Source organism: Ostrea edulis, chromosome 2 (assembly GCF_947568905.1).
Source record: "Ostrea edulis chromosome 2, xbOstEdul1.1, whole genome shotgun sequence".
NCBI classification, from domain to species: Eukaryota; Metazoa; Mollusca; class Bivalvia; order Ostreida; family Ostreidae; genus Ostrea; species Ostrea edulis.
In genome coordinates, this window is record NC_079165.1 from 13,739,343 (window position 1) to 13,762,204 (window position 22,862).

The 22,862-nt window shown below is 34.3% G+C and overlaps 1 protein-coding gene and 1 pseudogene across 1 annotated transcript in view; one reads left to right on the forward strand and one right to left on the reverse strand.

Moving 5' to 3' along the window:
- Positions 1 to 22,571, reverse strand: part of LOC130052392 (low-density lipoprotein receptor-related protein 6-like) — a 28,629-nt gene extending 6,058 nt beyond the window's left edge. Inside the window, exon 1 of the mRNA XM_056157236.1 lies at positions 22,474 to 22,571. Coding sequence (XP_056013211.1) covers positions 22,474 to 22,571 — 98 coding nt within the window. The remainder of the gene's footprint in view (positions 1 to 22,473) is intronic.
- On the forward strand, positions 17,975 to 19,015 carry LOC130052097 (uncharacterized; annotated as a pseudogene).
- Positions 22,572 to 22,862: the final 291 nt, after the last annotated feature.

Consider the following 22,862-nt stretch of genomic DNA (forward strand, 5'->3'; position numbering starts at 1 on the left):
TCAATTCTTGCATCCATGATTTTTCTGCGCAACTCCCTCATAATGTTTTGACATTTGCATGTAAAATTTCTTGAATTCCTAACTCTGACAGACTCTCTGTAGTGTTTGTTCTACTTAGAAACCCTACGAATTCCTCAGATTCCTGTCTATTTTTCACTTGTAAAGCTTGTAATTGTTTGTCTAAGTTTCTTAAAGCTTTGAAATCAGATTGAGACCTGTAATCATTCACTTTCACTGTTATATCTTCAACATCAAACCAAATACTATCAAATTGTAGAAGATCTTTCTGAATAGTGTCATCATAAAGGGCTTGACCTTTTTCAGTTTTTCTTTTTAATTTACTTTTACGTTCAAGGTTTTCAAATTCATCAAATTCAACATTCTCTTTGGAGATTTTGACATTTTTAACAGTGTCTGTTTCTACACCAGCCATTCTGTATCAGAGTCAAACACACTTTGGACAGTTATGTGCGAAAAATAAGTTTGTATGCTAAGTGACAGAAAATGCATGGGTCAAAAAATTCAAACTATTCTACTATACGTGTGCAGTAACAATAAAAATATTTATATACACTGCCATGTCTACATTGCACACATAAATTGTCAAAAAATAGAAGGCTGACAGCAGAGGCAAATGCAGTAAATACCCAAAAATATAGCAAAATTGCACATGCCTTCTCTAGAAATATACAGTGCACGTTGTCATATATAAATACCAAAAAAAGCTGTGTATCATTTATATATTTTTCAGCTATATCACCCACAAAGGGATTCAAGCAAATGGTCAGATTGTAAAAATACCCATTCTAAATATCATACCTGACAGACTGAGTATCATACTAGTATACACAAAACAGTATCTTATGCAAATAAGGATGTATATTGTCAGCATACACAATTGTTTGTTTGTGCAATTAGACTGTCACTAGAACATGATCACGTAACACAGTCGCAAAGAGTAAGTCAACATCAATGTTTACAATTTAACCACAAGAGTTACGGTCCGCGCACGACGGAATCAGCAGTGTCCAACACCAACAGCACATCCCCATGTACGTCTGGTTCATGCGTCTGGATGAAAGGGAAGATAGGCCCAGCCTCAAAGGGAAGGATTCAAATCCTAGAGTAGTATACCGATTCTTTTACTATGCAGCTTCAGCCCTAGACTGGTGTACTGCAGGGTGGGAAGATAACCTCGAAGCCAAGTATTAATTCAATACTTTATTATGGTTATGGCTTCACAAGAGGTAAAAGACTGAAATTAAATACAAACCACAAATAAATTCCTACACAAAAAATTCCTGATTTAGAAAAACACTTATTACTCATAAATTTGATAAATTCACCTAACTGACTTTGGCAACAATATGATATGACAAATCTAAACAGTATAAAATATTCCTAGGTAAATTTAACAATGTTTATTTTCAAAGTACTTAACCCGAATTTTCTCACCTATGTTTCAAGAATTATCGAACACGTGCTTGGTATTTCTAAATCATAGAAAAACATATATAAATGCATTTAGATCAGTGTTCTAATGAAAACTTACATCGGTGTGGCACCTCAAAAGATTGAAAAAGAACAAATTTTCAGTAAAGGTAGTAGCCCCGCTGTATTGACGAAGTCCCGGACATAAAGTGCTAGTCCCGTATGGACGGAATTGAGTTCTCCGGAAAACGCGACAGTACAGAATCAGTTGCCCGAGTCTGTCAGAAGCTGTGGTTCTATTACATCTTTTAAATCAGCATATTTGCAGCATTATTACTCAAATAAGTGATATATAGATATGGTGTATATGTTTATGTTTCCCCCTCTGATATCGTGTGTATATTTTATGTATATATTTTATATTATGTTATCTATTTTTCTATTCTCTCATGTATCTGTCTGTGAATATATTTTATACCGGACCACAATGTAAACTAGTCATTTGTACTAATTGTGCTATCCTGTCTAAATAAAGAATTTATCATTATTTACGTTTCGTGCAAGAATCGTTCCGTGCATGATCAAGCCACGTCCACAGAAACGTGCAGATCGTTCAAACCACGCCCTTAGACATGTACAGACCGTGCAAGTCATTTCGGCATGGGATGTAGGACAGGTAAACATTGTTGAAAATTTGACCAATTATTTCAAAATGTCTCTAAGACGGACTTTCAACAATGAAAATCTGCAAATAATCGAGAGAACAGTTTATCACAAAACCGGTACTGATTAAAACCCGATCTCGGTCCCGGTCTTCGGTCTCCGTCCCATGACTAAAGCCCGGTCTTCGGTGGGTACCTGTAAAGTGCGAAACGAAATCGAAACGAAACGAAACGAAATCTACCGAAACGAAACGCAACCCAACGACACGAAACGAAACCTACCGAAACGAAACGAAACAGATTGTATTATCGAACTCTTTTAATTATAATAATTGAAAATGGTATCTTAGGCCCCTGTTAAAGTTTACACATATAAATAAAATTCGCCTCTCCTTTGATGTAGGCTTTCGGCTTGACTGATACAAAGTTTCAAGAGTTGGAAAGGGGGGGGGGGTTAAGCACAAAGTACATAAATACCATGTACAATTAGCTTCGGATCCATAAATTTCAGAACGGAAGGTTACAGTCTCACAGGTCAGAGGTCTGGGGAAACACACTAAACGAGGGATGGGGTCGTCGGCGTTGAATCCGATTTTGGGCATAAATACATGTTTCAGTATTTTTTGCTCTAAAGACAAATATATGTATACATGTGGATATTGTGAATTTATATGTAGTATATCAAACGGTGGGTTCTGAATATGTCCTCCCGTTCTCTTTGTGATTTCTGCTTAAAATCCCCTTGTTCATAAGCCTTTTTCAGTTTACAAAATGCCGACCTCCTCCTAATATTATTGCATTAAAAAAAATCTGTTTTCCGTCCCGTTTTCAATTCCCCGTCTTAGCAACATCCCAAATGTATAGAGTTTTTCCATTATTGAAAGTACTTGCACCTCAGCGATAAGATAAGAGGTTAAGAGCTCTTCCTGCTTTCAATTTTCTCAGACACCAGCTTCTTCAAACAATGTATCTATACCCAAAGGCGGATCCAACGTCGGCGACCCCACCCCTCGTATAGTGTGTTTCTCCAGATCTCTGAGACTGTAACCCTCGGTTCTGAAATGTATGGATCCGAAACTAATTGTACATGGCATTTAATCAACTACGGATACGTACTTTGTGCTTACTCCCCCCTTTCCAACTTTTAAAACTTTGTAACAGTCAAGCCGAAAGCCTACATCAAAGGGGAGGCGAATTTTATTTATATGTGGTAACTTTCGCAGGGGCCTAAGATACCATTTTTAATTATTATAATTAAAAAAGTTCGGTTATACAATCTGTTTCGTTTCGTTTCGGTAGGTTTCGTTTCGTTTCAGTGGGTTTCGTTTCGTTTAGGTAGATTTCGTTTCGTTTCGGTAGATTTCGTTTCGTTTCGGTAGATTTCGTTTCGTTTCGTTTCGATTTCTTTTTTTTTTTTGGAATTTTCATCATTTATTAAAAAGTATACATACTATTTCGGATACTCCCTCTTAATTCTCACCAATGGTGCCAGGGGCCCATTGGATTGAATGTATTTTATTATAATATTTTATATAAGGCATATATATAATTTATATGAAAATACATAAATCAAATATTTTTCGAAATCATAAAAATATCATATACAACGTTGATGTAGATATATCAACAGTAGAATAACATAGAAGTTACTTAAGGAATAATATATGAACAATGTAGTCCTAAGTTGACCGTATAGTTATAATGGTAAATATTTAAGGATAGTTTATACTGGTCTCTTCACAGCAGTCACGTTACATTAATTTACAAAGATGTTCAAAAAATTTATGCTCTTTTGCATTTATATACTTCAATACTGATGTATAGAAACATAATGATTTTTTAACATGATTATACATATTAAAAGTCGTTTCATTTAAAGAATCTAATCTACATAACATTTTATGTTTGTATATTCTGTAGGCTATATAAGTAATAAGTAAATTTAAGGATTTGGTTTTATCCTTTTGTTCTAGAAAAAACCCAACAACAATGTGTTTCCATTGAACTTTGAAGGATAGATAACTGCTAACAGTGTTCCATATATTTAAAACATTATCACACTCGTAAATCAGATGTTTTGTAGTCTCAACTTGTTTACAATGTGTACATTCATTCTCTACATCTTTTTTCCATTTGCTAATATATGCATTATTACATAATATGTTATTCAATAACTTATAACTGAATTCCGCTATTTGTTTGTCTTTCAAATCTTTAATTTTACATTTATAAATGTTTATCCAATTAGAATCACCGAATATTCTGAATTCTTCAGACAGTAATGCCTGAAAATTGGGTTTGCAAAACTTTTTTTCAACTAAATTTTTATAAAAAAGATTACTTGATGTTTTAAGTATATTGGTAAATCCAAGAAGGAAGTTAAAATTAGTGACATTTTGTTTATTTACACAGCTTGAATTTGAAAAATCGTTTAGTCCTCGAATTTTTCTCGTGATTGTCATAATAATTTTGTATTCACATAGCCAGTTAGATTTGTCATTAATGTTTGAATAATGTTCTAGCGGTTTAAAAATTCCATCATCAAATAAATCACTAACATATAAGATACCAGATCTCGCCCAGTTATCGAAGAAAATGGGTTTTCCTTTATATTTCAGATTTATGTTATTCCATAATGGTTGTTGTAAAATATCATCAGGTAATCTTTTATCAAAGTTAAGTTCGCTTTTACATTCATTAAAGCAACACAGCATTTCTTTATCAAATAGTGGTAATTTAGTTTTGTTTGAATTCCCCACATCAGTAGTTGAACATTTTAACATATAGTATATATCAAAGTTAAGTTTTCTACAATAATTATTTAAAATTTCAAGTAAGACTCCCTCTGAATTTAATAATCTCGGTATCCATGCTGCTTTTAATGCTTTTAATTTGCATTCTACATCTACTATTGAAAGACCACCCCTTGTTACATCTCCAACCAAAGTGTTTCTTTTGATTCTTTCTTTTTTATCCCAAATGAAATTAAAGATTAATCGTTGTACTTTTTTCATAAAATCTTTATCAGGAAGACATAGAATTGACGATACATATGCTAATTTTGAAATGGCAAGTGTATTTATAATGCATGCTTTGCCAAAAAGTGTTAATTTTCTTCTTTTCCAGGATTCAAACAATTTTTCCATTTCATTATATATTCTCATCCAATTTTTATTGTAACATTCAGTTTTGTTGATATTAATTTTAAAGCCAGCACTTTCACAGAATTTATTTATGTCATCTAGGGCCATCCATTATTTTTTATTTTAAAGATTGGTTCTGTATATAGAATTTTAGTCCATTTGATAAAATTATTTCCTATATTGATTTATTCAACACTTTAAAAAGAAAATTCCATTCCACAGAATCGAATGCTTTTTCAAAATCTAATAATAGTAATATTCCTTCCAAATTTTCAGTTTCACAATATTCAAAAATGTCTAGTAGGAGTCTTGCATTCTCCCCAATATAAAGTCCTTTAATATAAGCAGTTTGGTTTTCATTAATTATACCTGATAAAACCTTTTGCAGTCTTTTAGCAAAAATAATGGCAATTATTTGTCAAACTTATCGGTCTATAATTTTTAAATTGATTCTTTGCTCCCTTTTTAAAAACCAATGATATTACTGATAATCTTTGAATATGTGTCATTGTTTCATTGTTAAAAATCTCTTTTAGGGCATCATAAAAATATGGTCCAATTTCATTCCAGAAAATTTGGTAAAATTCATTAGGCAAACCATCGAGACCAGGTGATTTATCACTTTTCATATTATAAACCGCCTCCGTACACTCTTCGAAAGTTGGGAAAAGTTCTAACATGTCTTTATTTTCATCACTTAATAGTGGTATATTTACTTCCGACAAATAACTGTCAATGATTTCATCATCTAAGTTTTTACTAGCATATAAATTTTGATAAAAATCAACCATTTCCCCTAATATTTTATTAGGTTTGTTTATCTTTTTATTGTTCGAGTTTAGAATTTCTGTAATGACATTTGAGGATTGATGCTGTTTTTCTAAGTTTAAGAAATAAGAAATACTTTTCTCTCCATTTTCTATCCATTTAGCTTTTGATCTTATTTGTTCGCCTTTAGATTTTTTATCATAAATACAATCTAGCTCTGCTTCTAGAGTTTTAAGTTTTTTGTAATTTAAGTCTTCGGGTCTCCCAGTTTCTAATTTTTCAATTTCTTCCTCAATTGTTTTAATCCTCTTTTTAACCGATCTTTGTTTAAATATTGAAAAAAAATATCGAAAATTCTTTTACTGCGCGTTTAATTTGTTCCCATTTATCAATTGGGTTTAATGAATTGTCAATGTTGTTTATGACGTTTTTAATTCCGTTTTTATATTTCTCATCTTGTAAGTGTGATACGTTTAATTTCCAGTACCCTGGTCCTCTCTTATCGTTTGAAATTATAAAGTGAGATTTTAAAAATCTGTGATCAGACATTTCGTTTCGATTTCGTTTCGCACTTTACAGGTACCCGTCTTCGGTCCCGGTCCCAGATTTTTTATTCGATAAAACCAGAATATATCAGAATATTTTAGCCCCCATTTCTCGTTAATTTAGATATGACATCTCATGCCTGCATTCTGATAGTTGATTGATCATATTATTGTCGTCTTTCGTAAAATAATATGTGAAAACTCCGGGACCGGTGGGACCGAGAAATAAAAACAATGCTAAAGCCGGTTCTGGTCTCGACAATTTTCCCTAAATAGCCGCTTTAATCTGCTTTTTCATTAAAAAAGATAAGGGTGTGATAGTCCATAACATTCCTTTGTATGCACATGTATGTTTCTGATTTATTGTATGTTTGTGTTTTATTCCAATTTTTCTTTTTATGTCAAAATCAAACTCAACTACGTGATTTTTTCTCCCAAATGAACGCGTTACATTACATTTTCATATAAAGATAACGATGTAGAAGAGAAATTATATATATATACATATATACTTATCCTGGTGTATTTGTTTGTAATTTACTGTTGCATATAGTTTTTACAAAATTAATTCATTTTGTCATTCAGGTCAAACACCTGACCACACGATTGATTAAATTTTCAAATTCAATTTTAATGTTGGTGTATTCCGAACCTGTCTCAGTACATGTGTATAAGACTGACTGGTTTCCTCTCTCTCTCTCTCTCTCTCTCTCTCTCTCTCTCTCTCTCTCTCTCTCTCTTTATCTCTTTATCTCTCTTCTCTCTCTCGTATAACTCATTATTTTTCTCTATCACAAATTATGCGAAAATTCCTCCCCCCAAAAAAGCCTCTATGTAAATATTAGAACAAAACAAAGTAACGTGCACGTGCAAAATATGAGAGTCCAAAATGTACGATGTATGAAGTACTTAAAAAAATTATGTTCATTAGTGAAATGGAAAAAACAACAACAAATATTGTCCTTAATTTTATTATGATTATTGAAACGTGAATAATTATTGTTGATGGCGTAACAAAATTAATGCCCACTCTCGTCAACACCCCCCCCCCCTTTCCAGAAATATTCTGAAAATCAATACAAGAATAATGCTTTTGAAAAGAAAATGTTCAATTCCATTTGTATGCCGCCGTAATCATATATATATATATATATATATATATATATATATATATATTGGTAACTATATACATATATAAATAAATATATATATATATATATATATATATATATATATATATATATATATATTGGTCCGTGTGTCAGCAAAAACTTGAACCTTCGCCATAACTTTTGAATGCATGTTGATAGGATTTTCATATTTCAAATGTGTACCTTTCTTTACATGCAATTATTTACCTTTCAAAGTTGACGTACTTTTGAAAATATTTAACCTTATCCATAACTTTTGAATGGTTAGTAAAAATACATGAGGGTATGAAATGCTTCACGTAGGCATACTTTTCATTAAGCGGTAACAGTAGGCCTACTTACATATTTTCAAAACTGAAATTTATTTCTTAAATGAATTTACATGTATGTCTTGCATATCTATAAATGTAGATTTCATTGTATGTAAATTTTTCAGTTTTTGTCAAATTTATGCATTTTGAAATATAAGATATTTTGAAAATAGGAAACAAACAGTTTTTGTGCAGCATAATTAATATGTTTGTACATATCGTATATAACTATTCACAATAGATATAGTTACCACATAATATTACAGTAAAAATATACCATAGATTATTTGAAGATCATCTAAAGTCGGAGGGTATCTTCTGTATAAGTATACAGATTCTGACATTTTGGTGAGCATGTGCTAGAAGTATGTATGGCACACTTTTATAAATACTATAAATATATTAGATGGATTTTTTTAAAGCATTGTATCTAAAGGAAGCACAACTGAAAAAAGAAAACTAAATATCAATAAGAAAGGAAGAAATACTTTATAGTTATTATTAATTGGTTATATACAAATACATATAAAATGTATACCCATATAAAGAGATCGGGTTCGGAATACAAAACATAAATCTTGACCTGAATAGAACAACAAATAAGCAAACTGTAAATTACAAACAAATACACCAGGATGAGTACATACATGTATATATTATTTATCTTCTACATTCTTATCTTCTTATGAAATGGTGGTGTAACGCGATCATTTCGGAGAAAATGTCACGCACATGTAGTTGAGTTCGATTCTGACAAAAATATAAAGAAAATTGGAATAAAAAACCCACACACACAATAAAATTAGAAATATATGTATACAAAGGGATGCCATTGAGTATCATGTCCATATTATTTTTTATGAGAAGGTAGTTAAAACGGCTATTGAGGGAAAATGCTGAGACCGGGACCGGCTTTTAGCATTGTTTTTATTTCTCGGTCCCACCGGTCCCGGAGTTTTCACATATTATTTTACGAAAGAAGAAAATAATATGATAAATCAACTATCAGAATGCAGGCAGGAGAAGTCATACCTAAGTTAACGAGAAATGGGGCTCCAATATCCTGATATATTCTGTTTTTACCGAATAAAACAAATTGGGACCGGGACCGAAGACCGGGTTTAGTCAGTACCCATAAAACCATCAACCAGAGCCAAATCCTATACCATTTTCTCACCCTTGGTAGTTTTTAGCAGGTGCAGAGACACTTATATCTCTACCCTCGTTATCTTTTTACTTATTTATTTTTTATTTGTATATAGGAATAATTTATTTGTATTGTTACATTTGTATGATCAAGTTTCTCTTTTTTTAAAACAAAAAATATTTTCATCAAAATCGTTTAACGGAACTGTCTGCATAATGCAAAGACCGACCTGTGTATAACTTGAATATTTTATGCAAATTCCAAGGTCCTTCTTTTCTTTTCTTTTTTTACAACAATAGAGGTAAGCTAATCCGGGTATTTGAAATTAACACTCGTTCAGAAGGTGTGAAAATCGGTAGGGGCAATTGAAATATGACAAAAGAGGTGTTCATGTCTTTTGTCTCTCAAAAATGAATGCAGTTTTCTATAGGTTTAAAATTAAGGCGAAAGCAACAATCTAATTAAAATTGGATGTTAGATTCGCTCGCATATCTGTTGATGATTACTGTAGTTAGTAATTATTTGTTTTATCTATTGATTTAAATGATTTATTTCTCAATCTATTTCAATTATATTTTGAATCCTTCTTTTTGTTTTGTATCCCCCCTTCTTATCCAAGGTGACGGATTCTTATCGACTGGCTAATTATATGTCTAGATGCACCCCCTTCCCGACCGAGAATATGTTCTAGTCTTACGATAATTCTTTAAATCATTTTATCTGTTGTCATACCCGTACATGTATGTAAAAATGTATAGGTTTATTCAAGATATGTCTTTGAGAAGAGGCTTGGAATATACAAATGGCACACGTGTTTTAACGGCACTCAGAATGAATGTACAAAAATAGTGATACAGACGCGACTTTCTCAATGAATTTAATAGAGCAATGAATAAATAAAGTTGAATAATAAATATTCCATGACAATACAATTTATGCATCTCTTCCCTTTATTTCCGAAGTTAAAAAACATTCATTTCCTTTTATTCCAACGTGTTCGTAAGTCATTAAACTATCCTTTGTTTAAACTAACACCAGGATGAAACAAATAATGCCGAAAAAAATCAAAGTGTGCAGGTCATGCTTAGCGTTTCGTGCAGACCGTTCACAACCCTCTCTCCGCCCAAAATTATTTCAATCTTTCCTGACGAGAAATTTCTTTAAATCATTTTATCTGTTTTCATACAGGTACACATGCATATAAAATGTATAGATTTATTCAAAATCTGTCTTTGGGAAGAGGCCTGGAACATACAAATTGCAAATGTATTTTAACGACACTCAGAATGAATGTACACAAACAGCGACACAGACGTCGCCATTTCATATTCAGTTTCAATGAATTTGATAGAGCAACGAATCAATAAAATTTGATTAATCAATAATCCGTGACAATATGATTTTTGCATATTTTTCTTTTATATCCGAAATTAAAAAAAAATCTTGTTTTCACTCCAAAATGAAAATTACCGCGTCGTACGTGAGCAATCACTTTAAAATGAATCTTTATCATTTCTTTCTCAAACCTTTTTTAATATCTAGAATACTGCAATAATATTGAAACTATTTGAACCAAATAATATCGAAAAAATCAAAGCATACAGGCCACGCCTACCGTATCGTGCAGACCGTTTACAAAGCGTGCAAGCCACCATAAAAGTGGTCAGCGTTTCGTGCAAACCGTTCACCGTTCTGTGCAGATTGTTCAGCGTTTCGTGCAAACCGTTCACCGTTCCGTACAAGAATCGTATCGTACCGTTCCGTGCAAGTGGTGTAGTAGTACGCTTCAGGGTCTGTATTTCACATACATATTACTAAGCATTGGAGAGGGAGATAACAGGGATTACACCCTTTCATTTTGAGACATAGAGAAAGAGAGAGAGGAGTTGAATAAATGGCGACCGCCATATAAATCATTCAAATTGTGGGGCGGCCGCTTTATTTATAAATTAACTGGCGGCCGCCATATAAATTAACTGGCGACCAACAAATTAATTAACTGGCGGCCGCCATATACTAAGTGGCGGCCGCCACATAAATTAAGTGGTGGTCGCCAGTTGATTTATATGGCGGCCCCCAGATAATGAGTGGCGGCGGCCAGTTAAATGAATATTAATTCTATGCCCTAGCACCCATCGGCTTCCGTGATCTTGTCACAACGACCATTTAGGTTTTCAGTGAACCAAAGTGTGTTTTGTTATCCCAAGTTTTGCTTCTGCCATTTTAAGTAATCATATCTTTAATATTTATTAATATGAAATGTACTCGATTATCAAGATTTTTGGGAATGTACGAGGGCTGTTCGATATGTAATGTGTATTGTACCACAGCGCTATAACACTTTGTACGATTTCGTGGATGATGGTACTCTTGAATAGCTCTATTCAATACATTTCCAACGGTATAAATACGAACTTTCAGCTTCACAAAGTTTTAAACTTATAATGATTTCAATAGAGCCGGTCGTTGACCACTGTTGTAAAAATGGTTGGGAAAAGGGTTAAGAATATTTAAAAAAATTAGAGCTTATATAAAAATTTGCACAAAACTCGGTCATTCGGTAATGCAGATTTTTACTGAATTGGGGGGAAGTCTGTGGGTCTGATAAGGTATCTTATGAGACAGTTCGTAGGTGGAGAAAAAAAATTCTGACTGGCACAGAGTCCGTCAAAAATGCAGCAAAATCTGGCCGACCTGTGACTATAACAGGCAAGGCAAATGGATACAGCATATATTGATAGATGACCAAAACCGTTTACGAGTACAAACCGCTGAGCAATTGCTCAAAATGTTTCCCAAATTCAATCGAAGACAATTTGCAAACACTGTTACTGGTGACGAAACATGGGTTCACTATTTCGAAGCAGTAAGAAAAATTGGAAACAAAATATGGCTAACTAAACACGGTAGAAGGGCTGTAGTTGCCAAAAGAACAATTAGCACAAAGAAGGTTCTTTATTGCATATCCTTCTCCTGTGATGTTATAGCCGTACAAATGGCAAGTGTTACAGGTTGGTATTACCGAGATGCTATACTAAACAAGCTCAAGAAATATTATCATAAACGACGCCCTGTGTCAGGATTTAGGCATGTTCTTCTACTTCATAATAATGCTCCATCACAAACATCTGAACTTGTGAAGCAATATTTGAAATCGGAAAAGGTTACCGTCTTACATGTACCACACCCACCGTACTCTCCATATCTAGCCGAATGCGACTTTTTCCTTTTTCCAAAACTTAAAAAGTTCTTATCTAATCGTCGTTACAAGTCTCGACAAACCCTTGGCTCAGCCATCAGTCAGTGCCTCAGATGTTTACCTAAATCAGCGTACCGTGACGCATTTCAGAAATGAATTCAGAGATTGAAATTATGTATTTTTAAAACCGCGGAGAATACTTTGAAGGGATGTAATGTTCATTTCACAATTTAAGTCGAATGCTTTTGAGATATCGTACAATACACATTACATATCGAACAGCCCTCATATGTTAATTTACCTATAGAATGGGAGATATTTCGCTACATTGACATATTTCCTTTGGAGTATTGCTGCTAGTTAGCAAGGTTTCCGTGACGTTTGTGGGGATGGGATGTGCATATATCAAATTTTAGAAAATCAATAATTGCTTGCATTGATTTAATTGAAGGAATATATAAAAAATTAATCCTATCTGTAATTCAAAATTATTGCGTTCAAAAATAAATTTTGCTCTTGACAGTTGAATTAATGATATCAACACCTTGATTAATGGGCAAAATAATTGTATTGAACGAAACAGTACATCATTCATTGATAACTCGAAATTTATAACTTGATGGTATCTTTATTTCAAAAATTGATATCATGGCAATTACTTAATCATTGCACACTTTAAGGAATTAAGGATATAATTAATTGTAACGAAGAAAGTATTCATTGAATACTCCCCAATAAAAGATCTAGTGATGTTATTCATTTTATTCTTTAAACCAACAGGTTCATCAGAGTGATGACATGCGTGTACATTTGTACACTATATCACATCAAAATCAGTCAATTAGAGTTTGTTTTATGCTCGGGGTTTGATCGTTATCGAACACTATCTTACTCTGTGTGGCGCCTCGTGTAGAGACGGATTTGAATGCCCTTTAAATACTTCACTTCTCACAGGACTCTGAAATAACCAGTCCGTGTAATTTAGTGTGGTCCTACGAGAAGGACGTTCGTATGCTTCACTTTCGAGCATTGAGATCTTTGAACATTACTTTATACCAAAATGTATACACTAAGGAGATATTCAGCTAGAATACTGGTCCAGCTTCTCTGAGGTTATATAGTGACTACTATCTGTGTGTTGGGTCCAACTGAGCTGATCATAAGCCTTTTGTGTGGACAAGGAGACCAATGGTTCTTGTTTTTGTATGTTTTCGGTAAGGGTTCCAAATCAACTCGAAGCTCTACGTGATATGGACACAGGAGGCAGGACCAACTCTCAGCATTTATATTGACTGGAAACCATTATCATTATTTCAATTACTCTTCTTAGATATTTGGAAACAATTTTTCTCAGTCTCCATTCTGTGTCACTTTCTGACACACCATAGACATTTGATACAAGTTAACAGTAATATCAAATCAATCCAGTCATGTGCGGCGTTATTATGATTATGTAGCAATAACTTCAGCTAAAAGAAATTCTTTCACAAAAAAGAAAAGAAAACTAACACCCCCCCCCCCAAAAAAAAAACCTTTCACTCTTTGTTACCGAGTAAATTTACTAATTTAAACAAACTTAATCTATGATAATAATTTTTAAGAATATATGTACTTTTCTAATTCGTAAAACGGACATTCAAAATAATATGGAATTCATCTATGAGCACGTAGCGTATACTTTCTGTGGACTTTATAATTAGTATTATAAGAATTACAAATGAAGTACACAATAATAAGTTTATCCTACTCTTGAGGAAAGTTATGGTAAAACCCAGGGAAAAATAAATAAGAGTCCTTCCTTACTTTTACACTAAACGCATTAGAAATTGTCTTTCTCTAAATTTGAAGGTACATGCGTACCACTGATTAAAAATTTTTTTTTCAAGCTAACATTGTTAATGTATCTGTAATCATGGAGGCAAAATATAATACCTTGTGCAAAGTAAACTATCTGATTTCATCCCAAAAAGGAATAAATCGAATTGTTTAGTTCGTCGGTTGGCTTTATGCAAAGTGAAGATAACGAACAGTGATCAATCTCATAACTCCTACAAGCAATACAAATTAGATAGTTGGGCAAACACGGACCCCTGGACACACCAGAGGTGGGATCAGGTGCCTAGGAGGAGTAAGCATCCCCTGTTGACCGGTCACACCCGCCGTGAGCCCCATATCCTGATCAGGTAAACGGAGTTATCCGCAGTCAAAATCATAATGTCTGTACACAATGTATTGCGTGCGCCTTCTTTACACGTTATCGGAAAATAAACAATGGTGCTGGAAAGTTTTGATAGTTCATCCACTGCATATATTGAAATATATTGAAGTAAGGGCTGATCAGGCTAAACCCATTATGCTTCATCATATGTAAAACAATAAAGGGTAGTCAAATATTCACACAGTCAAGATTTGCTTGGAAATTAGCGCGTGGAAAGCTAATAACGCAACGCAGTCACGTGGTCAGCACTTATCTGCTTTCGGAAAGAAAGTGTCCAGAAAGACCGACTGTCTTTCAAAACTATTTTCCTCGATATCTCTATGACCGTAAATTTTTGCATGCATACAATTGGTTTGTTTTAATTTTCATTTCATTCATTGAATACCATGGTATGATATCTTTATTAAAATATAACATGGACATTGGAGCATATATAAATTCTTCAAAGGGACTTTCATCCGACATCAGACGATTAATTAAACGGTGCATAAAGAATAACTTTTGTAGAACAAGGTACAATTGTGTACATAAAAAGGCCCACAAATTTCTCTGTTTTAAATGTGCCTTGAATTAAATCTGATCTGTGATTTAAGTAAGTTAAATATATGCCAAGTATACCATCTCAACTCAAATTAAAGTTATTTCTTATTTGATAGCATTATTACGTCAAAAATAACACCTTTTACCCCTTTTTTTCTCTCAAAAAGAGCTTAATCACTGTTTTAATTTCATCCAGGTTATTGCTTAGAAAAAGGTGTGCCCATCTGTCGAGCAAAATGAATATAATGCATAAAATATATCGTTTGTTAATAGAAGATGAAAATCCATTTGAATATGAATTTGCTCGATGCATAGGCTGTATGATTTCTGAAAGGAAAACCCCCTGAATTCATGAATTTTGCATTGATTTTGGCATTTGTGACAATTTTATACCAACGTCACGCTTCTGTCACACACAACAAAGCAATTTGAGGTCAAACTAAACGTAGTTTGGGTTTGCTGATATATTCTCTATTGGAATGGCAGATTTTTGCACTCCTATTGAAATCATCAATTTTGTGGGCGAGATGACTGTAGAAGATGTACCTGCTTCTTTTAAACATAGATCGGAAACAACCCTCTGGATCCTCCATTGTCCCAAATCATTCTAAAGTAATACTAAATGGCCGAACATAAAGCAGATTTTTTGGAGGGGGTACATGTTGAGAGTGGTCTACTCTATGACACCAGGGGCTTCATCCCATGCTCCCACTAGTGATAAGCCATGAACACACTGGACGCATAACACCGGCTACTTCAGACTCATTGCCTCAGAGGATTGGTCGCCCCCACCACTCTTAAGCTGAAACCTTACATTTACTTCTGATTGTGCACCATGATAAAACATCAAATGTCTTTATATACTAACGATCATTTTTTGAAAAAATCGTTATAATGGGATACATCAAGTTGAAATGTTCTTCGGGTATCAAAAGAATGAACATATTCATTGGTAACACAACCTTATGCTCTGGCCGAGAAGCCATGTCGCCTAATATGAAATCGGTATTTTCAAAGGTACCCGATTTCCGGACATTATGTTGTGGTAAATGGAATTAAAACATTGTATCAAGAAACTGTGCTTGCTTTTCAATAAGCACATGTAAAGTTATAGCGAGAAGGACTATTCCTGATAAGCCTCACTATAAAGGGGACGACTGGCTATATAGTGAAGACTTCCCTTGGAGAAGACTCACTATATGACCAGTCTTCCTGGGAAAGTATCGTTATATAACATCGGTACTAGCCAGTCCAACGTATGAAATATATTTTGTTTTTGATCTTTGATTTTATACGGAATGACCGCGGACTGTCTGTAAGTGTTCAGATCTAAAACTTCATAGTTATTTCGGATTTCAAACATTTCGGTTGGGCATCACTGAAGAGATATTATTTGTCGAAATGCGCATCTGGTGCATCAAAATTGGTACCGTATAAGTTTTATATTATGATGATTCAATAAGTTTTTCAATGATTGTTGAAGTTTATTTGTAATAGAAATAATAGTGTTATATTTTGCTGTGCATGTAAAGTATACACTAGCACGTTTGTGACTAATTTATTTGGAAAAATGTTTATAGTCCACGTTCCTGTTGTTTAATATACACTTATTTACTTGCTGCGCTTCGGGAAATAAATGCTGTCTTGGGGGACAATATTCTTGCTATTGTCCGAGTAGTCAGTAAAAAGTTGTTTATTATACCGAAGTAGCCTTTACTTGTGTCAGACATACCAAGGTGAAGTAAACTAACATTCGGCATTAGCCTAGATGAAATCGACGGAGGTGATCTGAGTGGTAAACTAATTAGAGTCATCAGACTTTGACGTCACAGAAAAGAAAACGCGGGGAAATATAGCATCCGATAAATAGTTTCGAGACTATTTCCCTAGGGTGGGATAGTTCAGAAACTATTTCACGACTAGCGCTATCCAGAAGAAATAGCAAATCTATTCACCTAACATTTATATAGCAAAAACATTCTGAGGTATAATAATGATCGCTATCAGCAACTATATTCACTGACAAATATCATTTATATATTTGTCAAATGAATTATGAATATTTCCGATAATTGAAATATTTTAAAAAAGATTCTTCATTAAGTACGATATATAATGCAATAAGCCAATGAATATTTATACCCCCGCCCCCTTCAAAGAAGAGGGGTATATTGCTTTGCACATGTCGGTCGGTATGTTGTCCGCTCAATATCTTGAGGACCATTCTTTTGATTGTAATGATATTTCATAGGTAGGTTGGTTATGAGCAGAAGAGGATCCTTATTGCTTTTAAGCTCAAAAGGTCAAAGGGCATTTCACTCCGGACGTAGGAAAATCCTGTCTGCTTAATATCATGATAACCTTTTTCTTGACAGACATTAAACTTGGTACACTGGTATATTGAGAGGAGTACAAGACTCCTAGGGCGTTTTCACGTCGTACTATTGTTTTACCTCTGGATAATAAACTCATGATGCACACGCAGATTTAGACGCGTATGATTTTCCTTGACTCTAGAAACTCTCCAAAATGGAGAATGTCATCAAAGCACAATTGTATGAAGATTTATTTATTGAAGATAAAACGGACATTTTGTTTTTGCTCGCGATAAAACAGACCTGGATCATTCAAATTCTTTTAAATCTAGAGCGGCGTTATATTCCAAGACTTGGAGGCTTTTCGGAAAACATTGTGACACAATTTGACAGCAAATAATTTCTAAGACATTTCCGAGTGAGCCCGGAAATTTATGAAATAATCCTGAATTCAGTTGTAAATTCTATCACAGATTATAACACATGGCCCGGTGGTTCTGAACCAATACCGGCCAATAAAAAACTGCTGGTATTTCTTTGGTACATGGCGAACCAGGAAACGTTAAGAGAAGTTAGCAATACATTTGCAGTAGGCATTACAACTGTTCACGAAATCGTAATCACGGTATCAAATGCGATCAACGAAAACATGGTTAACGGAAGTTGAAATCGTGGTAGAGATTATTTTTAAGATTTCAATCCAAATATAAAATAGTAAAATAAGTTTGTGTCCATGCATGTGTGTAAATATGTTTTAGGTGATTAACTGGCCAGATCCTTATACACAACAAGCTATATCAAGAGAATTTCAACTCCAGTCTGGTTTGCAAGGCGTTATTGGTTCCTTGGATGGAACGCATATTCGGTTAACAACAGCCCCTGGTTGTGACAGAGATTATTTCAGCCGAAAAAACTTCCCTTCCATTCAACTACAGGTAAATTACACGTGTAAACTCTACGTTAATGTCATTCATTTTTTTCATCATTAAGAGAAAGTATTAATCATATAAAACCATTGTTAATGGTTATCCCTAATGTGATTCTATTGATTTAAACAGGTTGTGGCCGACTGTGACATGCTTATACGTGATGCGTACACGGGCTGGCCTGGGTGCACCCATGGTGCACGTGTCCTCCAAAATTCTTCTTTGTTCGACAAAGCGGAAAATGGACAATGTGTAGTGCATGGGAAATTTATTATCGCGGACAGTGCCTATCTCCTGAGGAATTGGTTGGTAACGCCTTTCCGAGACAATGGAAGACTGAATGCAGAACAACGCCGATTAATCAGATGCTGTCCTCCGCAAGACAAACTGTTGAGCGAGTATATGGGCACTTAAAAGGAAGATTTAGAAGGTTACGAGAAATACCTGTTCGAAAGCTGTCCCGTATAGTCTCACTGATTATTTCAGGATGCATCCTGGATAATCTGTTTGTTTTACATCACGATGACGTTGAAGCCTTTATAGACATGATGACGACGGTCATCCTAATGCTTACCCAAACATTTATGTTGACGGGAAGGATGGAGCATTGTCTTCACCTTGCATTCAGACAGCAGCTAATGGATACAATGCCCTTGTAAAGACTTTTTATTATCACAGTATTTTGTATAATTATGCATGTGCATACAAGTATTAGATTAAACTTCAAACAAATCAAATGTCAATCTTTTATTCACTTTTTGTGAAAAGGCAAATGCAAATTACAGCATAGAAAATACTCTCTTATTATTTTGAAACTAGAATACAACAATAATTTCGTTTTGAAATAATTTGTGGTAGTATTACATATGATAAGACCTTCACTGATTGTATCACAACCATAGGAGAAATAAAATGAATGAATGGTATGGGGTTCCACAAGCACCTGAAGTGTGGATAGCTTGTATAGATCTTACCCCCCCCCCCTTTAGACAAACTGATTTTTTTAATTGATTCTATATTTTAAAAACAATCAGTGGGTCTAAAGGGTGGGGGTGGGTATGTACATAAGATCTATACACGCTATCCACAATTCAGGTGCCTTTGTAGTGCTCAGCAACTGAAATTGCTGAAAATAATGAAGACTTCTTCAAAGAAAACTAAAAACTGGGACTTTGCCAGTCCTGTACACACTTTGTAGATGGGGAAAAATGCATGAGGTGAATTATTTGTCCAAGAACTTCTCCATTAGTTCTAGCATACGATCTATTCGGTGCATTTTCTCCTCATGGTGCTTTCCCATGGAGTTCATAAGCTCTCTGTTTTGCTCTTGAGTATTTTGTATCAATTTTGTGCTGTCGGACATTTTGCGCTTCTTAGATTTCAGCTTTGTGCCTGTAGCTGTTGATTTCGAATCTGTGTCACTAGATGTGGATTGCTTTTCTTTCTCTGGAACAAGTGAAATATCTTCATCTTTGCTATCTGTGTTGATTTTCATTTTATCTCTCCGTCCTGTGTCGAAGGACACGCTAACAATTGTGGATGCCTTGTTGCCGTAAACTTCACTGAACTGATCAAAGTATTTCCAGGAGGGTTTTTAATTTCCAGTTTTATTGTTCTCATCGTTTACTTCCTTATATTTTTTTTTTTCAACGCCTTCCATTTCTTGATAAGTTGTGTTTTGGAAACATGTATACCATTTTTCTTCATTTCTGATGATATTTCTCCCCACAAAAAATCGTGAGATTTGGTGCCTAAAAATCTCTCTTCCCTCTGAAGCCTTAAATATATTAAGAATCTTTCTTCCCTTTCATTCCAAACATGCATGGTCTGCTGTAAGTAAATTTAATTTTTCAGTAAGTAGACCGTGGAACTCGTTATATGTTTAAATGATGTCATCCGATACTCTGACTTGACAATACGAACTATCTGTATCGTTTTCAGGTCCAGAGTAAGAACGTGTAAATAATGAAGAAAATCACTTCGTACTTTATCAGGTAAAAATTTCAGGGAATGATTTTCAATAAAGTTCCAATCTACCTGCGAGTCGGAACTGGAAGCAGAGACGCTGGGTGGTGGTGAAGGACCAGATGACGGGGATTCAGATGAGGATGATCGTATAGGAATGGTCTCCAATGTACTGGGTGAAGTAAAATTTGATTTACGGCATGCTAAAATTGCATCTCTAATTGCCCTTTTTGTCTCTGGATCTGTGAATGAAATTGTTGATTGTTACTGAAACCAATTCGTTAAGAAAAATCCCCAAAACATGCTAGATAATCAACAAACAAATATTTATGAAACAAAACAGGTTCCTTACCAGTGCCTAAACAAATGTCCATGATTTCCTTTTTTACTTATATGTAAATTGTATGCATACCACCATCTAAATAGATTCAAGCAAGGTCTTCGTCAATGAAAACACATTGGCCATCTTCCAATTGCATTTGGACCCTGAAAATGGATAAAAATCCTGTTGAGAAAAACAAACCAAACATCTATGCTACAATATCGTCATTACTCCGATTCCTAATAAACGCAAGGAATTAATATCCCCGTAAAATTGCGAGAAGCTTCCTTCGCAGATTCTAAAAACTTCGCTCTTATTTTTTGACAGTTGTATACTTTATGGAATTATTACAAATGTTCGGCGCTCGAGATTTTATGTTCTCGCGATTTGATAGAAAACGATGGAATTAAGTTCTCGCGTAAAATAAGGAATCTACAGTAATCTGTCATGTATGTTTAATGAATTTCATAAAAACGAAGATTTTTTTTACCTATTTATATACATACTTCTGATTGCTCTGTTTATCATACCCAAAATATCCCAGTACAAGCACATACAATACAATATTGCCGATTGTTTTTTAATACAGTATAATATGGTTATTAATTCAAGAGTTTTGTATTACGATTCCTGACCCTAAAAAACTTGTGATTATTTGAAATGAACAGGAAAACAAATATACTCACATGTTATCGCCATCGCGCGCCGCCATCTTTACTGCGTCAGAACCCTCAGTCGTGTTAGAGTTGAACTCGATTTAATCCCGGGCTCAAACTCTCGTTGTTTACGTTGAACTCTCGTGACCCGTGACGAAACTAGAGTTCGAGGTGAAATCATCCTATTGATTTTGATGTCACATGGTTAAAGGCCAACGGGCCAAACTGGACATAAGAATATATTGAATGCTTAATGTCTTCAGAACTCTTTGCTTGACAGATATCAAACTTGATATATTGGTTCACGTTAATGAGTAGATGACCCCTACTGATTTCGAGGTCACATAGTTAAAGGTGAAAGGTCGAATTGGATGTAGAAAGATGCTCTCCGCTTAAGATCTTGAGACACCATTATTCGATAGAAATCAAACTTGGTACATCGGTAACACGTAAGAAGCAGATGGCCCCTATTGATTTTGAGGTCACATGGTCAATATTCAAGTATCAAACTGGATATAGGAAAACACTGTACGATATTCATCATGATAACCTTTTGCTTGACATATCTCAAGCTTGGTACACTGGTACATCATGAAGAGTAGATGATCTCTTTTGGGTTCACATAGTCAAAGGTTAAGGGTTAAACTGGACATAGTAATATATTTCCTCCTATATACTAAGATTCATTTGCTTGGTTGACACAAAATTTGATATACCGGTCATCCTAAGGAGTAGATGACCCGTATTGATTTTATGTCACATGATAAGTCCACTCTGGACAGTGGGAAATATTGTCTGTTCAATGTCTCGCAATTGCTTTGTACTAACTAATATCAATCAAATGATACATATGTATAACCCTTTTCAATTTTGCATCTTGTTTTAATAGCATTAATATTTGCTCAAATATCGAAAGTGTTCCTTGAGAATAAGTGTTGCAGTTCTAATATCATGCATCATTTATCTGACCCATATATGTGGTACTTGCACCACTGTTTCTTGTTATACATGTATCTAAATATCTCGTAATGCATCAATATTTTCTGGAGACTTTAAACTTAAGTCGGTTTGAGTTGCCTCTGATATTCCTGCCTTTACAGTATTACAACACCTACAATGCATCTGTTAATATTAGATCATAGTTCTTACATCATTAATGTGTAAAACATTTTACCCATCTTCAGGATCTAAGGCTACTCCATCTGGATGCTCCAAGTCTTTGTCAATAACGACTCTATAGATGGTGCTATTGCTAGTGTAAGCTGGTTTCATTAGAATCGATCGATAGGAGAAGTCACACCAATACAAATTCTTTGAAACATAATCAGATGCGATCTGTCCCCAAGAGTAACTCTTTCCTTTGTATATGCGTGAAATCCTTGTTTGATTCTGCCAAATACTGAAGTTTGAGAATGCGTAAATTGAGTTTCCAATGATTGTAAAAAGGGTATTTTCATATGGATCAGATGTAATGCTGGATATCTGGATTTCTGAAGGTAAAGACGTAGAAATGTTGCGATAATGACTCGCCAGAGCGCTGGGTATTTTTGTGAAGGTAAGTAG